General features: G+C 37.7%; 1 protein-coding gene across 1 annotated transcript in view; it reads left to right on the top strand.

Annotated features, from left to right (window-relative positions):
• VWA3B (von Willebrand factor A domain containing 3B) overlaps positions 1–19,199 on the top strand; it is a 68,518-nt gene that overhangs the window by 14,381 nt on the left and 34,938 nt on the right. Inside the window, exons 8-15 of the mRNA XM_030477523.1 lie at positions 4,860–4,976; positions 7,781–7,977; positions 8,564–8,718; positions 10,778–10,916; positions 12,350–12,481; positions 15,137–15,235; positions 17,161–17,343; positions 18,795–18,922. Coding sequence (XP_030333383.1) covers positions 4,860–4,976; positions 7,781–7,977; positions 8,564–8,718; positions 10,778–10,916; positions 12,350–12,481; positions 15,137–15,235; positions 17,161–17,343; positions 18,795–18,922 — 1,150 coding nt within the window. The remainder of the gene's footprint in view (positions 1–4,859; positions 4,977–7,780; positions 7,978–8,563; positions 8,719–10,777; positions 10,917–12,349; positions 12,482–15,136; positions 15,236–17,160; positions 17,344–18,794; positions 18,923–19,199) is intronic.

Below are 19,199 nucleotides of genomic sequence, written 5' to 3'. Positions count from 1 at the left end.
GAAAATAAGAGGAGACACAGGAATATTTTGATTAGGTTTCTTTTTGCACCGCAAATGCAACAGCTGGAAACTGAAACTCATCATTGTGTTTTATGGACTGGAAAAGCTGTTTTAAGGACATCTGATAGTTTTCTGGGTATCCACTGAGTAACAGATTTTGCAAATACAGGATAACTTTGTGCTCACTCTTTTTCATCTGCATAACCAGAACAAGTTGGAAGTGAACTGTTTAAAACTTCAGATAAGAGCTCCATTCTCCCCTGTTTTGCATCTTGAGCAGTCATTTAGAAAGCAAGCGTGAGAAACTGCCAAATTTGAATTATTTTTTACACTCATTTTGAGTGGGTGCTTGAGATCAAAACAGGTGTAAGTCAGTAAGGAATAAAGGTCCTTATTTTGACAGACTCAGATTTACTTAAGGCAGAGAAACGCTTTTACATACAACCTAAGTTCATCCTGGTGGTGATATCTCCTCATCCAGCACTGATTTTCCTGTTATCACTTTTGCCTACATTTTTTTCTGTAGCTTCTTCATCTGCAAAAAGCTGCAGAATTAAGCAATCCTGTTATGTAGTTAAAATTATAAGTGGAAGGGAGGTGAAATTTAAGGTGGAACTCAAAGACATAGAGGGCAAGAGATGAAGGAAGCTGTGGAGAAGAAGGGTCTTGCCAAAAAGAGGTACAGTCATCTACTTGGAGTGACAGGGAGACAGGTGCTAAACAGGGCTTGAAAAGCAATGGCATTTTGAACTAGATCCTAGTTAGAAATGAATAGTGGGTCCTTGTTGGCTGCAATAGAAACAGCAGTAAGTCTTCACGCAGTGTTTTTCTCTGCGGTGGTGTAGGTGAACTGGTATGTGTAAAGAAAATGCAAATGGTCTGAAATCAAGATTTGACTGATGTGACAAATCCAAAGAGAGATGTGTCTGACCTCCGCATCGATAGTGTAAGGCCTTATTCTTAGGTGTGCTTGATTTTCCGCATTTACCTGAAGGTCACAGGGAAAATTTCAGGTGACCGTGTATAAAATGAAAGCATAAGATCTCCAGCCTCCTGTATGACATTGAAGTTGATGAACTCTGTACTGTTTATGTACACAGTTATGGGAGAGACTGAACCCTCCCTTTGGAGAGCCAGGATAATGACTTAAGAGTAGCTACTTTGCCTACAAGCTGTAGTAAAGATCAATGCCTCTCCTTTTTCCTTGCGTGTGCTTTGTCTGGTTTTAGGAGCTTAACCTTGGCCTGGCAACTCTTTTTGCTGATGTGTAGTGAGTGAAGCAGATAGCTGCCATACCACACGGGATACAAAGTTCATTTGCTTTGTCCATTTACCCAGTGGGAAAGGGGCAGGATCAGTGCTGCTTGACCTGGCAAGTGCGCAGGTAAAGCTGTGTACTCTCCTCCTATGCTCCTTTGTAACCTCCATTCATCCCCCTTTAAGTAGGATTGTAGAAATCCACGCTTGAGGGAGTATTGCTGTGTTCTGCTGCCACGTAGAGGCTAAGGCAGGGACCAGCAGTGAAAAAATGATTGCCCATCTTGCCTTGCAGGCAAATGAAGTTTAAAATAGATCTTATTCCATTATATTTGGATTTGCTTACCTTCACGGTCTAAGTCAGACAATCAGAGATTGAAGAAATGCTGCTGTTTTCCATGAGCTGCTTTTGCACTGGTATTTGCTTGATGTTTCAAAGATATTGGAGATTTTGCCGGCTTTTTTTTTCTTTTTTTTTTTTTTTTGGTATGGGCTTTTTTTTTCTCAGCAGGTTTTGTGTCTTGCGTATGAAATTAAATGGGTTACAGTGACTTGTCAAACTGGGTGACTTTGTCTGCTGGGAGGTATGTGTGGAGAAGCTGCTTCTTTTAAGATTGCCTGACAGTGTTAAATTACTGGGAAATGGAAATGAGGGTGGCTATGAGCTTCCGTGCACACATGCAAGTGCACCTGTTTTTTTGCTTAGACCCACCATCTTGCTTCTCAATTCGCTGGTGCCAGCAAAACGCTTCTGCCCCATGCCTCAAGTTCTCCCTGCACCCATCCCCACCCTCTTCCTCTTTTTCAGGGCTTCCCTCCTCCAGAGCAGAAAAGCCATTTAACCCAGGACAGGCCATATCTGAAACGTTACCCAGCTTGAGGTGCTCTGCAGGGTTGCGATGGCCACAGCGAGGGCTCAAACTAACCGAGTGCGCTCAGCGCAGGCCGGGGCAGGCAGCGGGGCGTTACAGCCGGTTCCTTCATGCATGGCTGGTGGCCGCCCTCTTGCCGTTGCTGTGTGGTGGTTTTTGAATCGGAACCAGGGCGTCCTCAGAGGTCTGGCCGTTAAACAGCCAGCCAGGGCGGTTGGGTGGCTGGTGGGTGGCCCTTCAGGGCAGGGGGTCAGGGAGGGCCCTTTGCCCCAGGGGATAAAGCGATTATTTTAAGACAAGGTCCAGGGACACGGCGTGCAAGAGCCGGTGGGCCTGGAGCAGTTGGGGTCTGCATCCCCCGGGGGGGTGACTTTCAGCTGCTTTTCAGTTGGTGGCCCCCCAAAATGGCACAGCTGAGGTGTGAGCACAGGGGATTTAAACTGAAGAGAGGTTTGTGCTTTCTTGGTCATTTTTCACTGATGTGCTTTGAGGGACAGGCTGCAGGTTGAGAACCACACCTGGAAGATACTCTGTGTTGTATCTATATGTTGAGTTTGGGGCTAGGTTTCAAAATGTGTATCTTTTCCTTCCCACTCCTCCTTAGCTGGAGAGGAAAAGAGGCTGAGGTGGAGGTTGAGGTGAGCCTCCTGTGTGGAGAAAGTTGTCACTACAGATGTCACTGTTTGCAACCTGCTCTCCCAGTTGAATCCAGGAAAAACTGTTGCCAGATAAAAGGTTTTCTAAGCAGCTTGACCTTCACAATGTGCAGTTGTTGATGCCTGCATTTGTCCTGTATAGTAAGTGCCATCAAACATAGCTGCTTTGAAAGTGCATGCAGTTTTACTTTGTAGTGCTGCAGCATAAATAAGGGAAAAAAAAAACCTTTTTGTGTAATACCAATTAAATACACATATCTTGCAAGAATAATCCTGTAAATTTGATGAGTCCATAACATCGATTTAAGGCGAAATGAAGCAACACAATGATAACATCAGTATTGTTTTAAAGGTAGTTGAAATATGCATATTTCTTTCAATATTTTCAAATGTAATGTTAAAAACATTCATAGAATTAAATCTGGATCCCAGTATTTGCTAGCTTATGGAGGATATCTGGATTTAGTGAGAGAAAGCTTCACTGGAATTGCATCCTTAACAGTCTTAAATTTAGAAATACGTGCATGTGTGGTGCGAATGCATGTCTTTTGTGGTTTTAACTGTGACAACAGGTGTATATATATATGTGTATTCAATGGCTGACTACTCATCAGAAATTATCTAGCTCCCTACTTGCTGGAATTTTGCCAATGCTCAGATTTTGTATGTTTTGTATTTCCGGGAAAGATTGTTTATAGAAGAAAAGTTGACTTCCTTCTGAAGTATTTGAACAGAATACTTTTCTTACACTTAAAAAGTAATGAGAACAGACTGAGGTTTTTTCTCCCTTTTGTATTTTATGTGGTGGAATAATCTGCCTTACTAAAGTTTTTTTTTTTGATTTAAGAACTGCTGGTCTTTGTCCTAACGGCTGAAACAGATGTTTTTGAAATGCAGGAAGGTCCCAGGAGATGGCAGTGTACAATAACACATTTCAGAATATTTCTTGTGAACTAAAAGCATTTCACAGTTAAAACTGAGTTGTTATTTTGTAGAACTTTCATATTATTCTTTCAGGGAAGTTTATCAAAGAACAGAGTGGTCAGGTTTGTTTGTTTACTGATAGCCTACTTTAGTAGACAAGTTTGCATGTCTTATCTTTTCTACAGTGAACCACCACTGTATATGAATCAAACCACTACATGATAAGATATAGTTGCCTTGTTCAGCATCTTTGTGTGCAATTCGTAATACATTGTAATCTGCAATGGGTTGTAGTCTGTGTTTGTGGTTAGAATAGCTCATGATTCAGTTTCTTTTATGTTTTTTCTGTAATACTACACACAGTTTTTGTATATTCTCCTATACTGCAAATTAAACTCTGAGTCTAACCTAATTTAACACGTTCTTTAGTAGTGTTCATACTGCTTAGGTATACATGCTGCCTCAATTTTAATAATCGTATTCTACTAAATAAATATATACTTTTAAAATCAAGACAAACATATCTTTTAAGATTAAGAAAACCTCGTATCAACTCCATCTTTGGATTTTCCCAATTTTTTGGGACTATAGCTTGACAGTAAAGCACTTTATTTTTTAGCTTTTATTTATGACTGTTGAGAAATGTTAGGATGAAAATAAACTTATCTTAGCAAAATTTCATCACAGACTCTTCAGGAAAAGAAAATTTAAATTTAAATAAAGGTATTTATGTACTTTAAGGGAATTGAAATTTGAGTTGAAAATATCTTCTCTTTAAAGTTTCAGAGTTGGGTCTAATATTTGGAGGCAGGTTTTTCAACGAGGCCCAGGGGACAATATGTGAATTTCTTTGTGGAGTTTACTTATTATTATCTGAGAGTGTTAAAAAGGATTTGCTTCCATTGTGGGAACAATCTGTGGCCAACTCTGGAGGTTACTTCAACCATGCTAAGCACGTCTCATATTCTGTTCCAGCTTTGAACCCCTTTTTGAAGTCTATCAAAGAACAGCACTTGAGGTCCAGCAGTGGGACCTCAAGAAAAAAACGTCGTATGGGAACATCTGACCAATGACTTTGTGGTAATTGAGGAGTTATAAAAAGCAGAAATTGTGTCAAGATGTTAAGTTCTATTTATGATTTCTTTTGCAGTAGCTGGTGTCCGTGAAGATGTCTTTTTGATCTGGAAGGAATTAGAGGAAGCCAAGAGTACAGCGACACGAATTCAGAAAATTTTATCAGAATCTGACCAGTCTGCTTCTCAAGATGGTATCATTTATGTTTCTTTCAAGACAGTTGCCATTATATTAATGATCAATATTTTATTTGTGAACAGTTTTGATTACATGTCAATTTGGGAATGATTTTCTCAGAAATATCTATGTACGGGTAACACACTTGGCATCTAAACTTAGGGTTGCTGAAAACTTTCCATTACAAAACTGTTTACTGCTGCTTAAACCTGCTGAACTTTAACAGCTAAGCCTAAACACACCATTTTTAGTTCACCAGTGACTAGGTTTAGAAAATGCGTAGATTTCAAGATATTGAAGCTCCCTAAAAGGGAAGAGTGTGGATTTGAATTCTCGTAGTCAGAGGACTGAAACTGATTCTGGATGAGTGCTCTGACAACTTTTGTTTTAAGAAACAGGGAGGAACACCCACTTTTGTTCATTAAACTAATAGTTCCCATCATTATGTTTGGCCTAGAACATGATCCATTTGTTCTGTGCATACTGATTGAATTGAGCCCTATTGGGGATAGAAGCAGCATATCTGGTTTCTGAAGCCTCTGGAAGGCTTAAACAGGGGATGGTGAGAAGCTCAGCCCTGCTAAGATGGAGGTGCTCTGTGCATGCTCTGGAGCAGAACTATCACACTGACAAGACTTAAATATCGAAAACTCAGGAACCTGTAGATTCTAGGCAGCTTCAAGTGTTGGACTGCAACTCAGGGGGTAGATTTTCAGGATTATAGCTGTGACTGTTCGTACCTGTATTCTGCATTAGTGCCTGTTTTTAAAATACTTACTTGGTGTGTGGTGATATTTTTTGCACAAGTTGATTCAAGATTCAGGTTGAATTAGCACAAGTCATCAGAGATTTTGTGTAGCTCCAGTATTGTTTGTGCAGTGCAATTGCTTTTGCTTTGGCTAGGCGGAAGCTGGGGCCAGACACCCTTTTCTGGATCACCTGCTGAGAAATGCTTTGTGCAGTCAGTTGGTCAGTCACTTGAACTCTCACCAGTGTGTTGAGGTGTGTGACTGGGGTGGCGATGTTTAAGATTCATAGCTGGGAACTTTCTCTGTCTGCACTGGGTTTGAACATCTGCCAATAACATAACTCTGCAGGACTTAAGCTTGAGTTTTTCCTTCTGTGAAGGCATAATACAGTTCTTCATACTGATAATAGCATCTTCTGAATGAGCAGGGCTTCCCATATGAAGTTAAACAGCTATACCATAATGCATATGAACAAAAAGACCACAATAAAGCTGCAAGGGCAGCCCTAATTTCGGTGTTTATTTATGTATTCCTGACTATGCAGCTTTAATGTTCTTTTAGTGTTTGCCTTCATACATAATCACTTCATAAATAAATTAAAATGAATGAAATTACAGTGTGATTTATTTTGTCAGTTCTTCAGCATTGTTTGACTGTTGCCCATTGATCCAAATAACTGCAGTCTTTCTGTCTGTCTGCATTTCTTCCTGGTTTTGCCTTCCTGATCTGTTTAAAATGCTCTGCTGCAAAATGTAGTTTGTTCTGAAGATTGCAATGTTCTGCAGGAGAAGAAACAGAAAAAAAGAGATATTTTTTTTCTGCTGACTCTCCAGAAAAATACACTTAGTTACCTGAACTGAGATGTGGCTTTTTACGTAACGCATGTGGATGAAGGAAAACAACAATTTTCTCTTCAAAATCATGTGAATGCATTTGTGACACTTGCCACACTGGCTGTTCTAAGGACCACAAGCGATCAAAAACGTTTCCATATGAACAGGTCTGATCTGTACCTGCCCTGATGCTGGCTTATCTTTGTGTGTGTTAAAGCAGTAGATATCTCCATAGGTTTGTTTACAGGCTCAGGGTCTCAGTACTCTTGTCACTGCAGCTGTATCTTAGCAGAGTAGATATTTATACCACCTAAGTTCACCAAAGTTGGAGTGTGACAAAATAAATTCACCCTGCTATGGGACCCACTGCTGGGACATTTGGTTTATGTGCGGTTTATTGAGCTAGTGATGACTGAGTGTAGAGCCCTCTACCCTATTGCTAGTATCTAGAAATATGCAGTGCCCAACCTTAAGGTGGTCCCTAGAAAATTTCTAAGACATAAATGATATAAAGGGGTAACATAAGAACAGTCATACCAGATCAGACAAAAAGAATACCCTGTTTCTTTCGGTATCAATTACAAATGCGAGAAGGAGGGTGTAGAGCTAGAGAAAATGAGTTAAGATGGTACACAAGTGATTTGTGGCTTGGGATACATGGTGCAATACTCAGCCTATAAAAAGGCAATATTGCAGAGAAACACAATAAAATCTCTTCCAAAGACACTGTAGTTTGCTTTTTACATTAAATGGTCTTCTCTGAAAAAGACCAATGGCAATGCTAAACAATATTCTTGTCTGCATTTCAATTATATCTTCTGCTGCTTCATTTTCTCAAACGATTCTCCTTGAAGTTAGATATCTTATAAAGGAATCTGTTCTGACATTTTGTAATTCAACTAGTATGAAGGTTAAGCCAACCTTCATACTACTAAGAATATTCCTTTTATATGTTGATCCTGTAGCTGTTTATCTTCTTCATTCTCTCTCTTCTGATGGGTTTGTTCCAGTTACAAAGGAATTTGTTGCAAAGAATTGTCTGATGAGAAAAAGGCCTACAACCAAAATAGACAATATGAAAAAGCAGTCAGAAATGTCCACTCACACTGATGCTGTCAGTGCAAGCAGAGCAAGTTTGGAAATTTTGACTCCAGTATCATAGTCTGTTTTTGAAAATAGCTTATCCAAAATGAACTGTGTTATACAGGAGATTTTGTTTGGTTTATTTTCTTTATTAGCAACCAAAGCTGATCATCCATTACAAAAGCATACATCTGACAAGTACTTGACTTCTGAGAAGTGGTTGCAGAAGTATGGCTTGAAAGCTCAGAAGCTCACACTGTATGATGCACTTGCTGATTGTACTTTTCGCCATGCAGACGGGATTGTTGACATAAAAACTAAACCAGAAGATGAATCTTCACAAACTGATGCTGTGGGTATTGTTAATTTTTCCTCACATCCTATGAGTTGCTTGACTGATAGATGAATTTATAATAAAGTGTATGGTCTGTTATTTTGTAGTTTTTGTTAAAATCAGCTTATTAGTGGAATGAGACAAAGATGGTCATAAATAAGATTGTGTCAAAGGGCTATTTGAGAATTACCGTTTCAAGGACTTCTTCCTGGTCCACATTTAACTTGCAAGGAAGAATCAGGACTGGCTTAACGATGCCTTGTTCTGCTATGTATTTGTGTGGGGTAGGGCAAAGCTTGTCATCTTTATTTTTCCTTAGAAGCGTTGGTCTCAGCTGCTCCAGTATTTGCAAGTCTTCAAACAAATTCGGATTAATTTGTCCTCTATTTGTTTTTGTCAAGCTTTATCATTACACTATTTGGTAAGCTTCTGTTCTTGCTAGCTACAAGAATAAAACCAGTTTCTATTGGCTTTTGCCACCCTGTCCCTACCTTCACCTGTTCATGTGCAACAAGCATGTACCTTTGAAGTTTGTTCACCAGTTATTAAAGGCACTGCAAAATAATGTTTTTTGGAACATGAAACATGTTTTTCTTGGCTGTAGGAGACAAAGAGGAAGGTAATTCATGCAAAATACTGTGACAGATTTGTACATACCTTCTGGAAAGATGGATCTATGGTTCACATATATGTTAGTACAGAAAAGTATAAGCAGTATGAAGAGAAAATGAGGACAGCGCTCAGACAAGTGGAAGGAAGGTTAGTGTTCTGTCATGTAAAATCAGTTTGTATTATTTTATGTTGGTGTTGAAATGTTTGACATTTACTGTCATAATAAGCTTAAGTTGTTGGTAAACTGCCAGTACTAAGCCAGAAATCCATTTTAGATCAGAATTTCGTGTGTAGGATTTCTTAGTAGCCATGTGAGAAAACCAATGAACAGTTTTATCATTTATTCTTCTGGAACACAAATGTGAGTCAGTCTGCACATTATTAAAATACTGCTGAAAGTGCCAAAAAGCACCAGGACATAAGGTGGCAGAGAACTTCTGGAATCATCAATAAAGCTTTGTAAAGATTCATCCTGTATACGTAAGACCCCTAGTGATACCTCCGACACCAAGTAGCACAGCTTGGCTTGCGCCCATACTGATAATGGTTACCTGTCCTTTCTGCAATTTTGTGTTGAAGACAAGTTTGAACCGTCTTTATCAGAGTCAACGCATGAGCTAGTAAGTAAGGCATAAGATCAGAAGTTCAGTGCTCAAGCTATCTCTCTAGTTTACTTTTCTGCAGCCGTAAAGATACACTCTTAGATTCTGTAGGACATCTAGAAAAAAAAGGCAAACTGAGGGTCTGATACATCTGTCTTAAAGATGCCCTGAAGTAAATTGGTCTTTATATCTACATTAGGAGAAGAAGGAAACTTCAAAAATGGATACCGTAGAACCGAGAGAAAGAATAAATGTTGTCCTCTGTTTTGTATGTTAGAATCACAGAGTCACAGAATGGTTTGGTTTGGAAGGGACCTTAAAGACCATCTAGTTCCAACCTCCCTGCCATGGGCAGGGACACCTTCCACTAGACCAGGTTGCTCCAAGCCCCGTCCAGCCTGACCTTGAACACTGCCAGGGATGGGGCAGCCACAACTCCTCTGGGCTAATAAGATGTATCATTGAAATCACTGAGTCATTGTCCTAACGTCTCACATTAGGACAGTGAGGTGTCTTGCTGAAAAAAGCAGGATGAGAATTTTTGTCTTATTGCTGCTTCTCTACCAAAAGTATAACAGCCTGATTACATTTAGCAAGGTCAGAGTTTCGTTATTCCTTTTAGTTTATCTTGATCTTGCTGCATTTAGGATAGTATTAACATACTGTGAAAGGAAAATTTGAGGTAAGGTGTTTTGATGAGTACATATTTTTGAAATCCAAGCCAAGTTTATGGATTTGCTGTTTTGAATGGTTCATCTAATTGTTAAAAAGTGCTGGTGGACTTCATCAAACACTTCGGGGAAAATAACTAATGACAAAATAGCTCTCAGTAGCAAATGTAATAGGATCTTCTAAGTTTCCATGACATCATTTTTTTAAACCTCTGTGGAGATGAGTAATATTTTTCCTAGGGCCATTATATTCTGTCTGTTAAATGTCTCTGTTTCAGAGTAGACAAGTAGTTTATGACTCTTAAGGGAAATCAGATTTGGACCTGCTGCAGCCGTTACTGAGGAAACGTTCTTATACACAGCAGTACGTATGCACGTATTTAACTGGCAGGCATGCTTCAATCCTGTTTAAAATGTAAAACTAAGTCTGTATTTAAGGCTCAAGGTCAGCAAAACATTGAAGCATCTGTATTATATTAAGACTCTTCAAAGTGCTTAAGTTTCTTGCAGAGTAGATTCTCAAGTGGTTTCCTGAAACGAGAGGTGGATTAGCCTATGCTTAAATGATCTCCTGAATTCAGGCTGGAGAACAGTTACAGGGGCAATAGTTAACAGTTACTTCCACATGGAATTTCCCAGCTCAAAGTACCTAATACTTGACTTTATAAAGATGCTGTATTGCTTTGTCTGTTTTGTCTGTCTCTGGAGTCCTACAGAAGTTAGTAAATGAAAATGCCTTGTGTTGTTATGTAGTGATGTAGGGCTGGTTCATCAAGGCTAATATACAGCTTCTGACAGTGACTAGTAGCGGGTGCTTAGGGAAAGAGAATAAGAAGTAAAGTAGTGGTAAAAAGATCCTTCCTGTTAGATTCTGATGAGCAAAGCTCCAAAAATCTTACAGGCCAGGTTTTGGATTTTCTTTTTCTCCCCAAGGATTAAGTGGCTTCAACAAGGAAGCAGAGGACTCTTTGGGAATGTGTTTGAAGATGATGTCTATATTCTCATTGATACATCCCAGTCTATGAAGGACAAGTTGCCACTGGTGAAGGAGAAAATATTTCAGCTCATACAGGTATGATAAAGTGATGATTCTGAAGACTGAGAAGCATTTTAGAGTAGGCTGATCTCTCCCGGATGGTTGTTACTGTAATGTTTTTTAAAATTATTTTTTTTAAATAACAGCTTTATAAAAATATTTCTAGCTTTCTTGGTGTGATCATATTTTCAGTTAAAAATTTATGTTTTTCCCTCATTTGTACAAATATTTGAAAAAATCTGGAGAAAATGTTAAAAATTAAGAAGGCTTAAGTAGTCCTTCTTTCCCTCAAGCCACCTCCCTCCTAAAAAAACCCAAAACACGCTCTCCCCCCCCACCCCCCAACCAAAAATCTATGCAATGAAACACCTTCTGGAATTTCCATTTTTATTTTTAAGAAGTGTCATCCGATTACACTGACATGTTGTGATTTGTAACACGTATTCTAGATTCACCTTCATACTTTTACAATAAAGGGTGTAAAATGTTTTGAACTCGCTTGCATCTTACAGTGACTCAGAACATCGCAAAGTGCACATGTACCTCAAAAGCAGTGAGTACTGGGAGACACACCTAAGATGATAGAGTTTGTTTCACCTAGTTTTAGAAATCTACAATGATGTCACCTAAGGTTATATTAATATTTGAGAGAAACAGGCACTGTTTAATCTTAACTTTTTTTTCTTTCTTTTACTTCAGAGGAGTAACTGACAAATAAAAATTCAATCAGTCTGGCCTTCATGGGAATCATTAGTAGGGCTAGAAAATTCAAAACTAGAACAGAGAGGTTCTTGAGCTAAGCGCACAAGTGCTAGGACATAGTATGATGTGGTCCTAAAGGCAGATCCCTAGCACTAGAAAATTATTAGGTACTGTGCCAGAAGTTTCACAGCCAGCTGCACAAAAGTGGAGATGAAAGGGAGGCAAAGATTCCAGGCTCTCAAAGTTTGTATTAGCTTGCATAAATCTTCCCCTCCTTATAACTTTGGTCCAAAAGCAACTTCAGCAAATTCTTTACTTAATTCTCTCTTGCTGGCCTAGTTCCCTTTGCCAGTGCTCTACATTTGGTTCTTGTTCTCCCTCTCTAAATGATCTTGCTTTGTTTCTGATTTCAGTTTCTTTTGGTAAGCAGTAATAATCTCTTTCTTACACCACTTTCTTAAACATTTCTCACACCCAGTTTCGTGTCTCTCTTTCTTGCCCTCCTAGACAGTTGCTATTCCAGTAGTTTGAGAAGTATGAGTAAATGGAGGCTTACATTGGGAAGTTCAAGTAATCTTAATAATTCCAGCCAATAATTCTCTGTCTTTGTATGTGTTTCTGTACACCATAACTGAATATTATCATAATTCATTGTAACCATATAATCAACTGTATATTAATTAAAATAACTCCTACTAGGCAGTATTTCAGGATACAAGTATTCTTTCTTTTAAGACTGAGTAAAATTCAGGTGCTGTATTTTGCAGGAACAACTGAGACACAAAAAGAGATTTAACTTTGTGAAATTTAGTGCCCAAGCTGTGGCATGGCAAGAGAAACTTGCTGAAGTTACTGAGGAAAATTTGCAAGATGCTTGGCTTTGGATAAAAGGGCTTAAGGTAACATGGCAACTAATTATCACAAAGCATGTTTGTACAAAGTTATAGTTGTGTCTTCTCTTTCGGTATGGCTGGGGTATTTTTGGACTGACTAAGTATTTGACTTGAGTAAGCTGAAAATATAGATGATGATGACTTTAGTATATCTGAGTACTGTCAGGTATAATAATCCTTTAACAGTGGACTTGTTTATAAGATCATATTAATTCAACTTGCAGCCTGCTATGTTTAGTAGCCACAATGCAAACACTGGCCTATATGATTTCTGTAGGAACCATGACAGTGCTCAGACCCTGTGTCTGTTTGTCTCTCTTGCTGCGGGGCTGCTGCAATGAGGGCTGTGGCTGAGAGACTTGCAGCTCAGATGTGATACAGGAAACTGGTGCCAGTGAGCTGGAGGAGCATTTCTGCTCTCTTTTGGTGCATTGATAGCTGACTTCAGCCTTCATAGGAACATGAGAGCAACCATACTCAGACCAAACATCTGTCTATCTACCCAATATTCTTTCTCTGACAGTGGCCAAAATCTGAGGATTTTTCCCTGTCAGCCACAGCCAGCTACCAGATTGTAACCATCCGCAGCTTTAAGACCACTTAATGTGTCAAATGTGGACAGCAATGTTACGAGCACAGGACTGAAAATCAGTAATACAGCAATACAGATATACCCTATACTATGTTTTATAACACAAAAAACCATGTTTATATAATAAAAATCCTCAGCATTATGGTAGCTCTTCCTCAGACTTAATGAAATTCCTGGGGATGAGGGAATTGGGGAAGCTACATAATACCTCTGAGACTACAAAGCAAGATAAATAACTTGGTATTCTCAGAAAATAGAACAGACAAATACATGGAGAAAAGAAATAATTAGTGTGGCCTCACTGAGTAGTTGGTGACTACTTATAACTGAGGTTAGTAAACTTAATTTTACTCCCTTCATTGAGAGTTAAAAAGTTGGCCCTGTTTAAACCATGGATGTGGTTCAGCATCATGCAAATTCAATAATATTTTGAACTACTATAATTTGATCCCATCTTGTATATATATTTGGGAATGGCCTTTTTCATCATTATTCATGAAGTTCTGAATTGGTGATTATAAGTTTCCTTCTAAGTTCAGATCCAGATATCTGAAATGGTACAGGGAATGGTACAAGAACAGTGTCTTTTTTCAGGGATGACATCTGCTGCTGACCTTTTAGTCTGTCTAAAGCAATGCAAGCATAAGTCTGAGATCAGAAAGCTGGCTTTACAGTGAAGCTGAAATGAACAGAAGATTGCTCTGGAATATTAATCAGAGTAGATCCTTTGATCTCATTTTATACACTTTGGTCCCAGGCTGTTGAATAAGGAAGCTGAGCTGTAAACAGTAACAAACTGTTCCTTAAAAATCCTTCAGAGGTGACAACATTTAAAATTTTGGGGATGATTATGCCACCTAGTTGAAGCATGTCAACTTTGTTTAAACACTGATAAAACCAGTGTTCATATGTAATAGTAACAACTGAGAAATTAAAATTAACAGCTTTTACCATAAGGTACATAGTTATTTCCCTTACATTATCATCCACAGTACGTTCCCATAATATAGTGGAAGAAGTTGTTTCATTTCAAATCAGATCAAAACCATGTGCTGTTATTGAGAAAAGCCAGGATGGCTAATTTAGACATAATAATGAGTGATGTGTGCCTAAAACTTTATAATGCTTACTAAAATACTGGGAATAATAGATACAGTTAACACAGGTGTTATACTAGCTTGAATCTTTTCAAGGGTTTTTACTTTGGCTTCATTAAAAGACTAACACATGGTGAAACTCTTTTCTGTACTGATAAAACCTTACTCTTCCCTTAAATATGGAAGGTTTTGGACACTGAGTGTTTAAAAGTAAATCTGAAGATGTAATCTGTAGTTCTGAGGTTCCTATAAGCTGTAAAATGAATTTCAGTGAGTTTAGAGTTGCTTTTAATATAAAAGAGAAAAGACAGATCATGATTACTGCATATGTGAATGACACAGGAAAAGTGCTAGTAGTGCTCAAATCTGAATTTTTAGGAGGCCACAGTATTGCTTTACTGGATATGTTTTGTGGTTATAGCTAATTTTTGTGCTAAAAAATAAATGATGTCTGCATTGATGTGTCAAGGGGGTAGATGGGAGATAGTTTGGAAAAAATATTGGTCAGAAAACCAGGAAGTCCTTTACCTACTTTTGAGAAATAAACTTGTGCAACTGTTTTGTGGAGCTTTTGAATTATTTGGTTAAGTAAAATATGTATTTCAAGAGAGTGTGTTGAGTTGGCAGTCAGGAGTTGTAGTGGGAAAATATCTTTCATTTTAAATCTTCCTACCTGTTTATAGTCTTTCAGTGATTGCTTCTGCTTCTACAGCTCATATTTCTGTTGCCAGCATTTTGCTTACGTGTCTTTGCATAAGCACTGAATACCAATTTGATACCAGTTTATGCTACTTTGACACTTGCTTTGATTTTTCTAGCTATTTGACATAAATATATTCACCATTTTATTACTGATTTTGTTTCTGTAATATCCCTTGAATCAGTACACTGTCATTATGAATGTAAGAACAGAGACAAAGAGCTGTTAGTATTTATGGCTGTCTCTTTGTTTTTTTCTCTTTGGTTTCTTAGGTTGGAAGTTCCACAAATACACTCAAAGCTCTCCAGATTGCTCTGGCTGATACTGACACTCAGGCTATTTATCTCTTGACTGATGGGAGACCTGACCAGGTATTTCTGAAGTTTGAAAAGAGAAAATGCAGTAATGTGGTGTCAGAAGGCTGAAGTATGAGATGAGTATCATACCTGCAGAGCTGAGTCTCTTGGAATCTGTCAGATGTTGTCATAATATTGAAAAATGTTACCTGAGAAATGTGCTGTTTGTGAAGGGGCTTTGATTAGAACTCTCCGCGCACAGTCTAGTCTTTGGTGTGTGATAACTCATGATTTCTCATGAGTTGTTTTAAGGATCTGGTAATGGATTAAATAAATGGATTAAATTAAATGGATATATTACCATCAAGGTTAGAATTTGTGTTAAATAAAATGTCTCTGTAGCTCAGTACAAATATATCATGAATTAAAAATCAAAAAATAATGATGGCCCAATGATATGGCTGTATTTAAATACTAAAACCCTGTAATCTTGCATGATGGCTTGAAAACCTAAACAGAAAATTATTGCTATCATCACACCCCTCCCCACCAGTTTGTGTTCAACATTTTCCCCCAAAGAACACATTAAATATCGAAGTAGGCACCTTCTTACATTGTGTTTCAGAACTCACACAAAGGCTGTACCATTTTTGAGAAGGGCCTACTGTTTTTTCATATAAAGGTGTTACCATTAATATTATCATAGAATCAACTAGGTTGGAAAACACCTTTAAGATCATCAAGTCCAACTGTTACCCCAGGGCTGCCAAGTCCACCACTAAACCATGTCACTGGGGGCCTCATAGACACAGTTTTTGAACACTTCCAGGGATGGTGATTCCACCACTTCCCTGGGCAGCCTGTCCTAATGCCTGAGCACCCTCTCTGTGAAGAAATTTTTCCTAACATCCAATCTAATCTATTGTTCCATCAGGTCTCCATATGATTCCAGTTTTATCCTACTGAGTCAAATTTGATCTCATGTAGGTGCAATTCTGGAGTAGCAGCAGTCTGGAATTACTTTAAGTCTAGTTTTAAATGGATAATGAAACCAAAAGTATGCTTTTATTTTTGAATGTGTTGCTACCGTAACTTTAAATGATGCTATTTCATGTTGTATCACCTTATGCAACACCAACTGTAAAAAAACCAATTGCAAGCTCTAATGCCTGGTGAAAACCAGCCTGTATGCTGAGAATGGCATTTAAAAAATACTTTGTTTGCCCTTGAAAATTTAGCTTGGTTGTAATAGCAAATATGCAGCAAAATCCTGACTTTACTTAGGTAAATAGCCGGGCTGAAGGCTGCATGAAATTAACTACTGAAGAATATGAAGTATATCTAGGATTCCAAAAGTGTCATAAAGTTGCATAAATACTTTATTTATACCTTGATAAGGAAGAAAAAAATGAAAAAAAATTCTCCAAAAGTTGGAGAAGTGAGTCAATAATTTTTTTCCACTATATTCTTCAGCATTTTTAGACATGGTAGATCTTGTACATTCTCACCTAATTTTGATTTCTTTATTGGAGGAGGAACACTAGATTTCCTATTTTCTCCGCCTCTATTTTGTTTCCTGGAATTGAATCAACTTTTTATTGAACTAATTTAGCTTAATACAAATACATCAACAGTTATATATGTCCAAAAATATTGTAATATACATCTAGTGATACTAAACACCAATGTGATAGTTTAATTTCCTGTGCTTTAGTAATTTGCTTTAAGATTTTAGAAACAAAGAGTACTGATTTTATTACAACTAACACTTTATTTTATTAGAGTATCCTGTGTCTTAGTGCATTATCAGTGTTTCAAATTCTGTTTTCAGTTAGCTCATTTTATTTAATGTGAAATAGCTATCCATATAAAATGTATGCTTTTAACTGCTCTACATCTGTCTCTAAGCAACAGTATGACTGATTAAATACTTACAAATTCACGTTTCCATAAATACATTTCGAGATGCCACATGTTTAATATACATTTTTGATTTACAGCCCACCCCAATAATTTTGGCTCATGTCCAGATTCACTGTAAAGTTCCCATCCATACTGTGTCCTTCAACTGCGATGATATAGAAGCTAATAAATTTTTGTATGAACTATCTACTGAAACAGAGGGACGGTTCCATTATTACAACATTTATTTGACTGATCCTGATGCTGCAGAGTTTATTGTTGTGAGTATCTGAAAGTAAATGTTTGTTTCTTCATATCGTATCACTCTATTGAAGTTAACTATGACTTACATCATTGTGATTTCATGTAAGAGATTATTGAAAAAGAGGATTTATCCTAGTCAGATTTGAAGTGATGTGAAACAATGTCTGACATTTTTTGCTTATGAACTTGTACTAGACCACAACAAAAAAAGCCCAAATGTCATGCAAAGTACATTTGTAGTGCTACAGTTGCAAAAAAGGCCCCAGAAAACCAAAACCCCAAACACATATAGACCAAATTAAGCTCTGGAAGAAACACATATGATCTCTGTGGTCTCAGAAACAAGTTACTTTTTAAAATAAAACTACGGTTTGTATCATACTAGTAAATGAAAGAAGTCAGAGCTGAATTTGAATGATGATGAAGGAATGATTCTATGAATTTTGCCTAAAGTTTGCTGTACAGTAGTCACTGGAGAGAGATCTATAATGAGTAAAATGACTACAAGAGCAGTGATCTATCATGTGTGAGTAAGCAGCTCAATCTAGCAATCCCCTATAGGAAATTTCTGAATAGACTATCCGAAACACCCATTTAAAGCATATTCTTGTTTTTAATTAAGGGGAGAGTTAATTAGTTCCACAACTTTTAGAAATGGTGGTAGTGGAACAACGAGAACAATCAGGAAGAAGACTGTAGCAGGAGATGCAGTTAAAATGCTCCAGCTGTTGAAAGATATCAGACTGTGTACTGGGCAATTTCCATGATTCTGCTGATACGGACTATGTGACACTGAGCATGTTGGAAAGATGAGGGACAGAGTCTGTGTTCTCCAACTCCAGACTTCTGGCTCTGTGGGAGTCGTAAAGGGATCATTGTTGGAATTTCCTTCCTGTTTCCTCCTGTAGTCCAAATGATTCCCAGTTAGTTCCATTGTTTACTTGAAGAGTATGTTTTTTACTTCCCATTTATCAGGGACAGTATGTGATACAGCTGTAGAATTCCTGTAGAATGACAGGACAACATTTGTAATGTACATATCTTGTATTATATTTTACTTATTTACTTATTAATTTACTTGCTTGGAATGAGGGGAGCTACTGAGGATTATATCACTCACATGTTCATATCTTGATGATGTTCATATCTCAACGGATAACTGGCTTGTTAAGGAATGTTCTTCCTTTTCCTGAAAAGGAAGAGTAATTTTAAAGCCTGTATTGCAAAGCACAAGAGACTACCTGAAAAAGTACACAAAAATTTTCATTTGTCCTGAGACATTGTTCAGAATTATTATCACAGGTTGCATAGTTTCAGTTCAGAAATGAAGCATGTTCAATAGTAATTGTAATAGAACATTTGTTTGGACTAGATGACCTTTGAAGGTTCCTTCCAACCCAAACTATTCTATGATTCTATGATTCTGTGATTCTATGATTCTATGATTCTATGATTTTCTATTTGTTAGAGTGAAGACATACATCTTTTGAAAAGAGAGATTGAACAAGGAGAAAGAGACCTGGAGAAAGTGAAGATCTTTCATGCCGAGTGTCTGATGATGGATTGTTGTAATGGAGAAAATGATTTAGAGAATAAGTATGTCCTCATACTGCTATTATGTTAATAAGAGATAGGAGCTATCTGTCACATTTCTTCTTTCTCATTGCCTTGCATTTTTAACCTCTGACATTCTCCTCTTTGAAAAATTTTCTGTTTGTTTGTTTGTTTGTTTGTTTGTTTGTAACAGTTACAGGAAAAGACAGGAAAAGAAAGATACATTGGTACTGTGATGTCTGAGCCAAAATTATCTCAAATATCTAAATAGTCTCAAATTATTAGGAAAAACTAAAGCAAAAAGGTGAAAATATTTTTC

The sequence above is a fragment of the Strigops habroptila genome, chromosome 2 (genome assembly GCF_004027225.2).
Source record: "Strigops habroptila isolate Jane chromosome 2, bStrHab1.2.pri, whole genome shotgun sequence".
NCBI classification, from domain to species: Eukaryota; Metazoa; Chordata; class Aves; order Psittaciformes; family Psittacidae; genus Strigops; species Strigops habroptila.
This window is presented reverse-complemented; position numbering and strand designations above follow the sequence as displayed.